This window comes from Lygodium microphyllum, chromosome 14 (assembly GCF_053477565.2).
Source record: "Lygodium microphyllum isolate KBCC chromosome 14, Lygodium_microphyllum_v1.1.10, whole genome shotgun sequence".
Lineage (NCBI taxonomy): Eukaryota > Viridiplantae > Streptophyta > Polypodiopsida > Schizaeales > Lygodiaceae > Lygodium > Lygodium microphyllum.
In genome coordinates, this window is record NC_141148.1 from 84,417,722 (window position 1) to 84,433,419 (window position 15,698).

A 15,698-nucleotide genomic window follows, 5' to 3' on the forward strand; every position below is an offset into this window, starting at 1 on the left:
CCTAAGACCTTTACAAAACAAGCATACTATCCCTACCATTACTGGTTGTAGGTGAAGAAGAATAAGGCTAAGGTGCGAATATAGCAAATATGGAAAGCAAGCAAGTAAGCTAAGGAAAAACTGCCTTGGAGACTACCATAGGCAAGGCCACAAATATGGTGGATCCAGAGTCAACCACTCCAAAAAACTGAAAAGGGATAAATGCACACACTTGCATGTTTACATGAACAAAATGTCAATGCATGGGGTATGCAAAGGAAGATGCAAGATGTCATGCTCACGCAAGAGGCAATGCAACAGTCCCACTTGGACAGTACCCTCACAGGGGAATTGTTCACTTGCCCAAGCACCCTTTTACAATCATGTCATCTTGACAATGCAGATGAAGTTACAAATGTCCATAATACAATACAGAAGAATAAATAAATGAATGTCTAAAAAACTGTAAGCATCATCACTATCACTGGCAAGAGTAAAAGTTGTCTCCCTCTCAAATTGAAAGGAAAAGCAAGAGACAAGCATCCTCTCCCCGTTAAGCTGAAGAAGTAGGGGAGGGTGTACCCAAACCGATCCTGGGAAACAAGTACTAAAGAATCGACCGGTTGACCGCTTTGGTCAAAATATCTGCAAAATTGTCGGATGTAGGCACAAACTCTAGGCGGATAGTGCCTAGCTCAACCAACTCTCTAGAAAAGTGAAAGTGAACTCCCACATGCCGCATCCATGGTGTAATGATCGGATTGCCCGCAAGGGCAATGGCACTCTGGTTGTCTCGGTAGACAACGGTGGGAGAGTCGCATGCGAAATGAAGTGCCACCAATAAACTCCTCGGGTAGATGGCCTCGATGATGCCAACGAAGAGAGCTTGCTACTCAACCTCAGTCGTGGAAGCCACCACCGTCTCCTGCTTACGGCTAGACCAAGAAATAGAAGCCGTGTCCAAGGTAAAGAGGTAGCCGCCATGGGAACGTCGAGTGTCAAGATCTCTTGCCCAATCAGAATCAATGTACCCCTGCAAACATAAACTAGAACCATATGTCACGCCATAAGAATAAGTACACCGTAAATAACACAACACATGAAGACATGCAATCCAATGTGACATCCTAGGTGTTGTGAAATACTTACTGAGTAAGCTAAATTTGGCCTAGTGTGAATTAACCAAAGAAGTTTTCCTACAACAAAGCGATAGGTATGTGCATCGAAGGGCTAGTCTATGGTATCCTTCGACAAGTGGATAGTAGGATCAAGAGACGTGGCCACTGGCTGTGTCTGATCCGAAGCGTGCTATTCCACTAGCTGAAGTGTATACTTCTATTGTGACACAAAAACGCATCCCCCAGAACGAAATATCTCCATCTCCAAAAAATAAGACAACAAACCAAGTTCTGTCATCTCAAATTTAGCACTAAGCTTTACCTTGATGTCCACTATGACAGCAAAATTTGAGCATGTCATGAGTAAGTCGTCAGCATATAGCAGGATATAGCTAACCCCCTCTGCAGTAGATCGAACATATAAGTTCGGGTCATAAGGGGTAGAATGGTATGCATAAGTCTGTAAGAACTCATCCACGCGATGGAACCAAGATTGCGGTGCTTACTTCAACCCATAAAGAGCTTTCTGCAAGCGGAATACCTTATCCCTCGAGTTCCCTGAAGAAAATCCCAATGGCTACTCCACATAGACTTCCTCCTCCAAATGACCATTCAGGAAAGCACTCTTGGCATCCATCCGATATATCGGCCAACCGTGGTGAGCGGCTAGCACGAGAAGCAACCAAAAAGATGTCAACTGCGCAATAGGAGCAAAGTTCTCTTCATAATCAATGACATGCTTTTGTCGAAACCCTTGCAGGACAAGGTGAGCCTTGTACTTATATAAAGTCCTATCAACTTTTAGCTTAGTCCTGAATATCCACTTTGTTCCGATGACTTTCTTGTGGCTTCGATGATCCACCAATGTCCAAGTCTCATATCGGTCAATACTCTAGCTTCTTCTCCATGGCCTCTCCCAATTGAGGGTACTGAAGAGCCTCCTGCCATGTATCCAGCTCAAAATGCATTATGTAATCAGTTGTAAACAACGACGCAAATGAAGCTTGAGAAGCAAACTAGGCAAATCTTCTAGGTCCCTCCGGAGTGAAATCCAATGGTAGGATCCCCGAATCCCGCATGGTCTACTGGTACCACTGAGGTAACAGGTCTCGCGGAGGAGGCCTGGGAGATGAAGAATTTGCAAGAATGTCAAGAGCGGGAAGTAGACCACTAGGCTCAGGAGGCACGATCTCCGATGATGTGAAAGAAGGAATAGAATCAAAAATCACCTCCTAACAATCACCTTGTTTATCGGAGGATCGAATAAACGATAGGCTTTCGCTTCATAGGAATATCCAACAAAAATAAGGAGATCAACTCCGAAAGTGAACTTTCCTATCTTATCAAGCGTGTATGTGTGTGTAGGCACGACATCCGAAGACTCTAAAGTGGGAAATGACAAGCCGAGAGCCAAAAAATGCCTCATATAGGGTCTTCTTAGGAAGAGCCACAATCAGGTATCAATTGAGAATATACACCGAAGTGTTAACAGCCTTGACCTAATGGCGCTCAAGATGCTCTGTGGCGGCGAACAGCATATTCCATGACTGTCCAGTTCCTACGCTCTACGACTCCATTTTGAGACGGGGAGTTAATAGAGGTGAGCTAGCGAGAAATGCCATTCTTTAGTAGAAACTCGGAAAACTTGTGGGAGATAAACTCACCACCACTATCACTCCTCATGCTATTAGCCAGTCATTTCCTGGACAGTCAGTGCAGTATAGCAAAGGAGGTGCCACATCAGCAATACACTTGGACTAAACAGTCGGCCAGATTTCTGCTGTCGACTGCATTTAATGCAGTCGACCTGATGCTGTTTTTTTATTATTTCCTGGCTATTTAATAGCCGGTTCTTGTGGCACACTTTATCATTCACTCTTCAGTGATTTCAAGTTCTGATCTTGAAGATCTATTGGCTGACACAGACTGTGCTCGGACTGACGGAGATCGAGATCATCAAGTCGGAGACATACGGAGATATTTCCTCTGCCCCCTTGTGTATTTCTGCACTCTTATACAGCATACTACACCGCAGATTTTCTACGTTTACACTGTCTCATTTTCTCTCTCTCTCTTCTCTCTGTGTTCTCTCTCTCTCAGTCTTTGTCCTACGCTTCCACATCGCTGCACTTTGACATGGTATCAGAGCAGTGAAGATGGACTGACTGAGGGCTGAACCTATCTGAAGAGGAGATTTCAGCACGACACAAGCCTGTGTTTCCAGGTTTCGAGGGCGAGCAGGAGGGCTGCGCATCGTATCAAGGCAAGCAGGTTTCTTTGGAGGTGCAGATGTGGACTTTGTCCGTGAATAAGTCTTCTTCGCTTCGGGAACACATCAATAAGCTTCGACAACTTCAGATGTAGGTTCAAAATGCGGGGAAGCCTGTTTCCTCCGAAGACATGGCGATCACCTTACTATCCCAGTTGCCACCACGATTCGGTACTTTTTATTCCGCTCTTATTGCTTCAGGGCGGGAGTCGACTCTTTGGTGGAAAGAGTTGGTTCCTACGGTCTTGGACCAGGAGGAACAATTAAAGGGACAGAATGCTTCCAAATCAGAGGCATTGATTGGTGGCTGGTGATCAGCTCCAAATTGCGTGAAGAAGGCTGAAAAATAGGCGCCAACTGATGTAGACAACAATGGACATCTTCGGTTGAGATGTCCTCCGCGAACGGAGTGTGCGCAGCAAGCTGAAACACCTTAAATCTGCAAAAACGAGATTAAGGGTTGAATGGAGGGCAGCATACTTATTTATAGAAAGTTTGGCCCCTCCCAAGTGGGTTTGTGCTTATAGGACACAAAAACTCTCTAGGATCGCATTTCTTTTAAATAAACAAGGTTTCTTAATTAATTAAGCAAGTTTTGGGGTTATTTAAGTAAAGCTAATGCATTATTAGCTCAATAAATGGTCCACTAGGTAATAGCATAATAGCAAACTACGGTACCAAATAATCCACACTCCAATATGTCTAGCATCCACTCCCGGAGGGACTACGGTACCAAATAATCCACACTCCAATATGTTTAGCATCCACTCCCAGAGGGATAACCCAAAAGTGTGGATGTGGGAGGTTGAGCCTCCATCACATGTACACTACTTGAAAACGAGTATATAAAGATCCTAAAGGCTGTGCCTAAGTAAAAGGAATCCCCTAGTGTGGTGTGTGGTGTGTGGTGTGTGGTGATAAATGTAACGCACTTAAAGGAAGCGGAAAAAAAGGTGCAGCATAAGATGAGGTAGGGATGGGTGGGAGCCCAAATAGATTAGTAATAGATGTTGTTGTAGGAAACATGGTTGGTTCTTTTTGTCCATTAAATGCATTGGATGAAGATGTACCTACTCCAAATTGACCATGAGAAACAAATTTATTTAAAGAAAAAGAAAGAAAATGAATACTTGCATGTTCTTCTTTCAGCTTCTTACCTAGTTTTGAGTTCATTAAGAAATACATGTCTTTCTCATTACTCACAAACCAAAGGTTATTTCGAAGAGTCCTTTCTTAATGAGCATCCCTTGATCCAACAGAAAATACAGAATCAATTGGTATAGATTCTAACATAATGGGTTCATACCTGGCATTGGAAAAAAAAAGTACTATGAAAGTGAAGTGTAATCCAAGCCAAGTTCCACTTGCGGATGTGTAGTCCGTAGTGGAGATTCTAAAGGTCCTGCAAGATCATTAGTTCTATGCACTGAATCTAAAAGAGATAACTCAAGCTTACCTTCAACCTCCTATTGAGCCCTGTGTATAAGGATGAGATCATACTTAATGACCGAAATCTGATATGGTCTTTGGACTACATGGTATTGCAATGGTTCTTCGCCTATGTCAAATTGAATACTAGATAGTAGCAAGCCCTAAGGCCCACTCTTAAATGTTCCTATCCATGTTTTGTTGTGGAGACTGGAGCAGTAGTGTAAATGCATTCGAAGTTATCTAACTCTTCTATTATTCTTGCTTCTACAGATGAGCTTTCCAATCAAAGGCCAAGGTTTCTCAAAGAGTATCTAGCTCTAATACCATGTGAAGAAATACCCTAAACACAAAAAATACAAAACCAATCGTACAACAAAGCACAAACTGATAACACAGAATACAATTAGGTTTCGGGTAATTCAGAGACGATAAACATAATGAATAATGAAGTGAATAAATATTGAATATACAATGCTCGTGTAGCAAACACATTTTATGCTGTGAATACAGAACCTTGAACTCTCGTATCTCTGGCATTAAAGCAAAGGTTATGAGTTGGAGAGTGTGTCGTACTCTAAACGGATCTTGAAATGCAACAAGGCAACCTCTCTAAGTCGAACACCAACAAAGGCAGCCTAGGAGGCTAGATCTAATGCAAACAAGCAATGAGAAGAGACAAAGACTATAAGTGCAAGTACTTGAGAAGAGAGAAAAACTGGGTGACAGCAAATAAGTGTGAACATGGCCACCAGAAGCCAAGCAACACACAGAAAAGAGAGATAACACCAAACACAAATGCAAAATGACCAAACGACAACTAGAGACTGATGGTGACAACTCCAACAAGTAGTGACAGCAATAAACATAGCTCCAAAGGACTAGATGACAGCTCCAAGGTGATAGTGACAGCCAACAGACGGAGACAAAGGCTAGAATCAGGCATCAAATGGTAGCATATAGCAAGAGGAATGTTTGACCACAATATCCTCCACCAACGGGGTATAGGCAACAAAGATACAACTCCTGAAACCTACAGAAAACAAGATTGAGGCAAAGTGATGGCCTGCAAACTTATTTATAGAAAGTTTGGGGTATCCAAGTTAGGGTTTTGCATGTAGAACACGATTACTCTCTAGAATCGCGTTTCTTTTTAAATTAATAAGATTTCTTCATTAATTAAGTGTGTTTTGGGGCTATTTAAGTCAGGCCAATGCCTTTTTAGCTCAACAGGAGTGGCATTACTTTGCTTGTGTTATAGACTTGGATATTGGACCGAGGGAAAGTATGTTTTTAAGTATGTGCTAAAGGATTATATGGATTACAAGAATTTGAGCACACTGCCAAAGTAATGCTAGAAACCTTGCAATTATCATATGATCCAAGAGGATTCACAAGCTATAATATATTCAATGGGTTACCTCTACCATTTAATCCAAGAGGTTCTATTGATTCCAAAGAGCAGCATGCAGCTAGATATATGTCACTTGGACTTGATCTTTGATACCCTATGATCCAAGAGGACAATATAGCTGTAGCTTACTGCAGTGGATAAGCAGGGCAAATTTGAAGTGATCAAAAATTGTTCTAACTGCAAGAGAATTAATGGTTACCAATGCATCCAAAATGGGCTTTGATGTCTCAAAAGAGGCCTAAAAATTTTTGGTTGTCATGCGGGTCCATGTGCAAACGTTGCAAGGTTAGGAAGGTTGATGTTTGAATGGGACTGCATGCAATAAAGAACAGTTGCAAGTTGCACAAAAAAATTTAGAGGTTGAAAATCTTTGGAATTCGGTCCAGGTGTCTTTAACAAAGTTGTAGATCGCAAGCAGGCCTACATTTTACTTTTTTAAAGCTTGGTGATCCGAGTTACGCATCAAAGATATGTATAGTTTTCTATACGGTGGCCCTATAGGACAATTTTCTTGATAGAGAGAACTAAGTCCAATGGATATAAATTATTGCGTGCAACATATGCTTTGATTGAGATGATTGAGACTGACTTGAGAGTACCCAAGGCAGGGAAGAGAATCAAGATATGCAAGAAAAGAGATACATAAGAGGCCTATGAAGTGGAGAACCTGTTGGAAGATAAGCAAATTGACACAAATGAAGAACAGAAAGAAGGGTATGAGTCGACATACAAACTTGGGATGCCATATGACCTAGGAAGATTTATAGCGATTGGGATGTTGTAAAGGTTTGATGACCTATCATTGCCAAGATTGGATGCAAAGAGATACATGCTATTTGGGATGTATGAGTTTTCGCTGCCTTATGATCTAGGTGGTAGTGCTTCAAATAGCTATGTATTTTTTAGGATGACCATGATTTGGATTTATGATGCTTGCAATAGTATAACTATGGGCATGATACTTTGGGTGAAGATGAGATGGCTTTTTTATCCTAGAGGGATGGGTAGTTGTGGCCCATCCAGAGAATGTGCATATTTAGAGGGAATGGATGTCGTATGGTTATGCATTCAAAGAAGGAAAGACAAGAAAAAGATATCCATATACATATTCCAAATATATGCCTATGGGATATTTACACATGATTCTGACAAATTTTCTAGGTTCAAAACTAGTCTCCAAAATAGTCTGAAATCCATTATTGAGTTCTATTAAGTTAATGATAATTTTGAGTGGATATAAACACACACAAGGAATTATCTTAAGTACTACAAGGCATCTAAACCAAAAAATATAGAAAAGCAACACATTTTACCTAAAGTGGCTTCTTTGACTATTCTAGGACGATTTTTGCAATTCTGTCTGTGATGGCTTGTAGATCAGTTTCACCTTTGTAAGGAGGCTTGTAACAACATGATTTGTGGCTTATCAAAGGTTACAATGAGTCAAACCCATGCATCTCCTGCATCAAAAGGAATTTGGAATGAGCTTCCATTCCCTATGTTGGCACTTGTGACTACAATTGTGACATTTGTTGCTTTGGGAAGCACATTGTTTTAGCATTATACAAGGAATTGGTGAAATCTGCACAAATACGATTTCCCTATTTATTTCTCACGTTAACAAACTTGTTGGATAGGAGAGTTGTTAGCAGATTAGTCAGCTCATGGTTGAGTCTGGACTTGTGGTTCAGTAGGCTAGCATCAGAGATTATTTAGGCGTTTTATTTGCCATTGTTTATTGTGGATTGGCATTATTTGCAGCCAGTCGGCCAGCATTTAATGTTGGTCGACCTGTCATATTTTAGGCATTTATTTTGGCCTATTTATTGTCAACCTCCCTCCTCCACATTCATTCATCACTTGACAGTTTCTAGGGAGAGGGAGCAGGTGCCAGTGCCTCCACAGCCGGTGACTCACATTGTATCTGTACTGTCTCATGTCTTGGTATATGGATTCCATTGATGTTTCAGCATCTCCTTCTAGCTGGGCGCTTACATTATCACGCCGTTTTTGCTGTTTTTGGCAGTTTTTGACTGATTTCTTGACTTTTTTCAATAGCTTTTGTCTTATTTTGATCAGATTTTGGGTTATACTATATGTGAACTCTTGTTTTTTGCAGTCTATGCCCGTGTTTTGGCTGTGTTCCTGCTCCAAATCCCTTCTCTTCTCTAGTTCTCTTCTAAATCCTCTACAGATGACCGCTCCCTGCACATCCACTGATGCTACACTATATGGAGATTCCAGTGAGGCTTTTGTAGCTTCAGAGAGGGGTTCGAAGACGAAGAAGTCGAAGGCCCAGTGTTACCACTGTGGCAAGAAGGGTCATTTAAGGAAGGACTGCAAAGAGTTAGCGGCTTCCGGGAGGAAAAAGGAGCAGAAGACGAAGCGGGATGTGGACTCCTCCGACAAGTCATCATCTGCCTCAGATTCCGATTCCAATCCTCCGACCCAGGCGAAGTCCAAGGCGCGAAAGGGATCCTCTTCTTCGGATCATGGGAAGGGCTTCGTGGCCCCTTCCTCGGCTGCTTTCTAGTGGTGGTGATGCAGTCATCCCTCACGACTCTCCAGTGCCAGAGAGGGAGTGTGAGAGGGTGGTGAGATGGGGCAGCCGCGCCTCATCTATATTTCTATACAGATGCACAGGATCCAGAGAGGGACATCCCTGACGCATCGACCGAAGTCTAGCAGGTACCAATCCTAGAGCTGGGATTGACATCGAGGTTCATGATGGGCTGATTACTTGACAAAGAGAGCGGGTGGCTTTCGTCTGGAGCTTGCACGAGGGGACACTTTGGCCAAAGAAAGGGAATCCATGGTCATTTCTACCCTACGGCATTGGTGACAAGATGGTCACGTGTGCTACATCAAAGGCATTGTTGGCATACATTGAGAGCTGCTATGATCTCCTCTATCTTTAGCTGGTACGATCGACATCGACATCAGGTTCTCTCCAAGGCACCTTGGTGGTGGCTTGCGCACCCACTACTTGGGTATCCATGGTTCTACTATGATGGACATTGTTGTGTGTACTATGATGCGACATTATCATTGTATATTGTATTGTATCAGATCACCCATGATTTGAGAGAGTGTGTTAGCAGATTAGTCAAGTTGAGTCTGGACTTGTGGTTCAGTAGGCTGGCATCAGAGATTATTTAGGCATTTTATTTGCCATTGTTTGTAGCCAGTCGACCAGCATTTAATGTTGGTCGACCTGTCATATTTTAGGCATTTATTTTGCCCTATTTATTGTCAGCCTCTCTCCTCCACATTCATTCATCACTTGACAGTTTGTGGAAAGAGAGAGCAGGTGCCAGTGCCTCCACAACCGGTGACTCACATTGTATCTATACTGTCTCATGTCTTGGTATATGGATTCCATTTCCTGAGCATACATCTAAGTTCTCATCTATATTGTGTTATCTCTTTCTTTTCTTTTGTCTTGTGTTCAACAGTTTATTTCAGCACATGTTTATGCTTCCACTATTGCACCACTTCTGACAAGAGTTTACAATGGATTATGCCACATGGTTGTTAGCAATTAGTCTAGTTAGTACTATTTCAATTCCAGTCAATTTGAGTGCCCAGACAACCATATTTTGAGTTCCGAAGAGAAAGTTAAAGCGAAAACAAGTTGAAGAAAGTTTGGGACAAGAGTGTACTCCTCGGAGTTTGGATATAGGGTTTCTTCCTTAAAGCTTCTACTTGTCTATTGTTGGTGAATGCTTTGGGTTATCAAAAAAGTATTTGTAATCCAAAAGAGGGTGTCTATAATGTACAAATTCTTTTGCAAAGTAATATACAAAGCATTTTTTGGTTCTCTTTTATTCTTCCTTCCATCTTCTTTATGCTTCTAAACCGCTATGGTTTGTGGCTTAACACATACCCCCCTCAATAGCGGTAACAAATAATCCTAGCTTTGCAAAAGTTGTGATGGATAGGTGCCAATGGGGTACCAAAGTCAAATCTTGGTCAGGGATATTGAATTCTAGAAGTCCCTATTCTCAATTGTAGTAAAATTTAGTGAGCATGTCTTCTTATGCAGTGAGGAATCGCATTGTACTCTAAACAGATCTAGAATTGAAGCAGGCAGCTGCTGTAAATGACTGAAAAACAGCAGTGCAGGCTGCATTGTCTCAAAACGCATGGCTGAGACTGAAGAAGACTACTCTAATGAAGTTGATAGCAACAATGCAGCAATCGTTAGCTGTTGGAGGCAATGTGTGATTGGGGTGGCAACTGCAGGCAGCAAACACACACTGTAAATGACCAAATGCTAGCAGATCTGATGACACCAGCAGCTCTACAACAAGGCTGATCACCAAACACAGCCCTAGCAGCAATCACCTAGGAGTGGACAACTCCAGAATGGCTGGTACAAGTCATGTGCAGCAAAACACAGTGGTAATGAAGGGTTGAAGCAAGTGCCTAGTATTATGCTAAAACAATGCATTACACATTAAACCTTCAATGGCTCATTAAAACAGGCCCAAAACTCAAAGATTACCAAAGTTTCTATTTCCCATAAGCCAAAACCCTAATTTTGGGAGGATCCATATCTATCAATAGGACGCTACCCAACCACTCTTTTTATCCCTTCTTTTGCAAGTTCAGCCATCAATTCACTGCTGCCACGGCATCATCAGTCCAAAGCGCCCTGCTTTTGATTGCTGTCTACTTGGCTACTGCCCTATAGCCAAGTGACCTCTCCTTGACATATACTTACTTGGAAAAACCAAGGGTGTAACATTTGGTAGTCGCCCAATTGCGTATTCTAAGTGACACCACTCGAATCCAATAAAATGCATGGTCTTAGTTTATTAGATAGCTTCTAGGTCTTCCTCACAGGGGAAGTACCCAACTTGACCCACAAAGATCAACCTGAAGTTCCTAGACTTAATTGAGGTCATCTAAACAGCGTTCTAGTGTCAAGTTCATAAGGCCACTTGTGTGATAAATCAAAACTCCAAGCAACAACCACCACACTTGTTTCAATGAAAGTGAGAAACAAGGAGAAGCAGGACGTCAATCCTCTACACATGGGCCATAGTCTCACACCGACCCTCCAAAATGGTGCTATGTCGGGATTGAAGACGTGGACCCTAGAAAAAGTTAACATCTCAGCTCTATAACCTAAACTCCTTGAGAAGCTACCCAAGCAATCGGGTCCGCCCATCCATAGAATGTTTCCATCGCAGGAGACTGTCCACCAATTTCCCACACACACATTCGAGGCATTCTTGAGTTATCTAATTAGGGTTCTATCACAACTAGTGTAAACAAATCCATTTATTGGCTGCCTTTACCTGAAGTGCAACTGAATTGACGCACACCAAAAGAATATGCAACAGAAGACCCCACAAACAGTTGAGTCAAGACTCAAGAGCACCACTAGTGACTATGTGCAATTACTTCTAAGAGTGAATGGTGTGATAGGTGTATTCATAGGCTCTCGCATATTAAATAAGTCAAAAACAAGGGGGAGGAGGATATCTAACCTCTTCACATAGTCTCACGCCAGCCCTCCAAAATGGTTCTATGCCAGGATCTAAGACTTGGACCCTAGGAAAGTTAACATCTTAGCTCTATAACCTAAACTCCTTGAGAAGCTACCAAAATAATCAGATCCGCCCATCCATAGAATGTTTTCATCAGGGGAGACCGCCCACCAGCTTCCCACACACACACCCGAGGCATTCTTAAGTTATCTAATTAGGGTCCTGTCACAATTAGTGTAGAAAAATCCATTTATTGGATGTCTTTACCTGAAGTGCAACTGAATTGACACACACCAAAAGAATATGCAACAGAAGACCCCACAGATAGCTGAGTCAAGAGCACCACTAGTGACTATGTGCAATCACTTCTCAGAGTGAATGGTGCGATAGGTTTATTCACAGGCTCTGGCGTATTAACAGAATTTTTACAATCATGCTGCGTGGCATGGTTTGTTAGAACCGGACATAAATGAGGGGCATAAAATTTATTAAAATAGGGAAACTAGTATTAGCCAACAAGTGAGAAAATGACACTTCTGAAGCAGATACCCTTGCAAGTCAAATCCTTTGCAGAGATGTACCGTTTCTCCAGCTCGAAAAGTCCTTTCAACAGTGTTACCAGTTACGTAGTTCCTCAGTTTTGTCCGAACAAATGCAGCACCCTTACCCGGTTTCACGTGCAGGAATTCTACAATAATTATCATATTAGACATTCAGAGGAATTTCAGAGATGTTAAAAGGAGAGCGAAATCTGAAAATAACGAGGCCATACCTTGAACACGCCATGGTGCACCATCAAGTTCTATAGTAGTTCCAATCCTAAAATCATTGCTTGAAATTGCAAATATGCCTGTGGTCAAAACTTTTTAATAACAGGCTCCCTGGCCATGGTCAAAATGAATATTCAACAGCACCGAGCTGGAACAGATTTTAACAAATCAAACTATCGCAACAGCTGAGACGGACATAGTGACACCATGGGCGAAATATGATGATGGACACCCATAGCTGAGGTTTAACTATGGCAGTGAGTAACGACAAAGGTGCAGAAAAGGATTTTTAAAAATCTAAAGGTCAGCCAATCCATAGCAACACTCTGCGGACACTTGCGAATAGAGAGATTGACGAGCAGGTGATAGATTGGACGATGCTGGTTGTAGAGAGCTTGCATAACCTCGTGAGGATGACAAAACTTTCATGAAATGCAGAGCGTGAACTCGCGGCAAATGTCACACACACAGGACTCACCGAGAGCACGCCGGCGAGGGAGAAATGTTACAGAATTTCTTGGCTGATGCAAGCTAATGAATTTGGAGGAAGTGTTTCTGCCCGGATGGTGCAGTGATGATGCTGAGGAGCATGTGAGAGAAACCTGCAGGCCTTCTATCCTCATGGCCATGGCTTCTGTTCAGTTGAGGAGTATCCACAGGTTGGCAGGCCTCCCCCAATCTTTTCTTTCGAATTAAACTAAGATAATAACACGCTGGTCGAGCGAAGAAGTTTTATTTCTTGAAAAGAAGATAACAATACCACGTTGGCCTAGTTACGAATTTTCACTCATCCCAATGCCACTTGTAAATTCTCTTAATCTTGATTAACCTATACTATTTTATTATTTGAACTACACGTTTGGAAGGCGTCAAAGCACCAAAGAGCTTCCAGGTCTGGCTCCCACACCACCAAACCAAATTTGAATTGTTCGTTTATAAACGGTAGAAAGGTGGCAAGGGGTGATTGCTCATGATTGGGAGCAAATGGAAACATAAGTAGTCTCTTTGCTCCTCTCTCTCTCTCTCTCTCTCTCTCTAACAAAGGGAGCAAAGGCATGCACAAGGGAGCTAAGGGACCTAAGGGAGTTAAGTGAGCAAAGGCAGCACGAGCAGCTCTCTCTCTCTCTCTCTCTCTCTCTCTCTCTCCATTCGAAGTCAATTTGAGTGGCTAAGATACCTTAGCCTTAGCTTAATGATGTGATCCTAATTGAGGCCTTGCCACTTGCTTGTATACATTTCCTCCTTCCTTGTGACTTTTTTTTGGAAGTCTAGGTTACCATTTGTAGCAGCATTATCGTCATCATTCTCCATGTGCTCTATTTCCAGCTTTCCTCCTTTCTTGCAGCTTTTTCTGGACCTCCACGCCACCATTTGTTGCAGCATCATCGTCATCAGTATTCATAGCAACTCTATTTCATTCGTTGTCATTAGCGTTCCTATCAATGTTCATATGGAAAAGCATCGTCTTCATCAACGTTCATAACAACTCTATTTCGAAAGTAGTAAAAGAGCGAGAAGGTTCAAGGGATGAGAGAGAAAGCAACCACCTTTGCAAGCTATCATTGACATCGTTATCATCGACCTTTTGCAAGCAGGGGGGATGCACCTGCACTCAGTCACTCACTCAACATGGCACAAAAAGGTAAAACGATATGTGATAGCAAGGTATACTCTTGTATATTCAATAAAAGAAACGGTACAACATAGGCATATCCTGGGACTACACCCTCGTGATGCTGCACATGTGAGAGTTTGCCATTGAGTATAAGGAATCACACATAGAGTGGAAATTAAGCAAGGCTCAAAGTCACTATTACTCCCTATATAGGTGTTTCTGGTAGCAACACCATGGTATAGCCATAAAGCCCTTATGAGGGGGGTGGAAAGCACATAGTGATGCCAGGAGGCATATTCCAAGGTGGATTTCGTGATGTTTTGCGGTGGATTTCGTAAAATTTTATTTATTGACGGGGCTCATACACAAGGTGGATTCCTTGTGCAAAAAGTCCATGGGGATCTCTGTCCTTTTCGAGCATCTTGTTAATTTAATGTGCAAGTGGGTGATTCCGTAGTAGGTGATTTCGCAAAATACATATTTAAATTAATAGACATTTATGAGTTTAGAGTGCGTACTCGTAATAAATTAAGGTTAGGATTGAGTTCTAACCAATTTATTTATTTTGTAGCTGAAGACTGCTAGGTATTCACTTTTGTCGATTTAATTTTATTATTTTCTAACAATTGTGAATGCTTCAGTTGATGTGTAAAGCAGGTAGCGGTGGCGTTGGGAAGCACTGGGCGATAGCGTGTTTTCAAGTTATTTAGAAGAAGTTATCATTTTTGATGGGCGTGCATCTTAGGCGTGGCGCCAATATTTATTTTGACGCACTTATTTATTAAAGGGCCTGACATTTATTTATTATTTTGTATGTGCATGGGCGCACGATTTAAATATTTGTTATTGGACATTATATTTGGGCACCACTTGACTCTTTGGGCACCCAATAGCTTTAATTCTTTAGTGGGACAAAAGCAAACACAAAAGCTAAAGCATGCTAATTGTAAATTGGGCTATTTTTTGAGCTTGGAGATGAATAATATATCAAATATATGCTTTGTGGAGCGCTCACAGAAAGCATGGGGGGAGATTGTACCCAATTGGTCTTTTGCTTTATGTCGTGCAAGTCTTCTCTCTTGTTTTTTGTGCAAAAGTAGAGTTCTTTTGTTCTTGGGGACTTTCTTGCGCTCACTACGCACGCATATAGCATCCGATCTGTGCACCAGTGGTATCAAAGCGAAGCTGAGATCGAGAGCTTCCAATCGCTTACCATCTCACGTGAAGACGCAACTCCTAGAACAATCGAGCTCTACAGTCAGTCACGCGGCAATCCGTCAATACCAGCGTGTTCCTGGCAGTGAAGAACCCCTTGCTACACTGTTGGATCGTGAAGGACCGGCCTCTACAGGCAGAGGACCACGCGGAAAGCTTATTCATCAACACGTTTTTTTTTTCAAGACCAGAGAAAACAGATAAGTGAATTTCAGCTTCAAAGCTTAATAAGCTTTTTAGTAAAGCTTAATTCCTAAATCTCAGCGACGACGGCGGCGGTGTGTACTCCTAGGCGCCGATTCCTTTGTCAACGTCTTCTTGTTCCGATTCGTTTCAGAAAAAAAATTTAAGCTTTTTAAATAAAGCTTAATACTCTAAGGTTCCTAAAGCTT

The 15,698-nt window shown here is 42.0% G+C and overlaps 1 protein-coding gene across 1 annotated transcript in view; it reads right to left on the reverse strand.

The window, feature by feature from the left end:
* The window catches only part of LOC148025791 (elongation factor P (EF-P) family protein), a 108,958-nt gene extending 95,767 nt beyond the window's left edge, over window positions 1–13,191 (reverse strand). The window contains exons 1-3 of the mRNA XM_087692149.1: window positions 12,955–13,191; window positions 12,479–12,556; window positions 12,288–12,394 (exon numbers count right to left, since the gene is read on the reverse strand). Of these exons, the coding sequence (XP_087548275.1) occupies window positions 12,288–12,394; window positions 12,479–12,556; window positions 12,955–13,105 (336 nt within the window). The 5' untranslated portion in view covers window positions 13,106–13,191. The remainder of the gene's footprint in view (window positions 1–12,287; window positions 12,395–12,478; window positions 12,557–12,954) is intronic.
* Window positions 13,192–15,698: the final 2,507 nt, after the last annotated feature.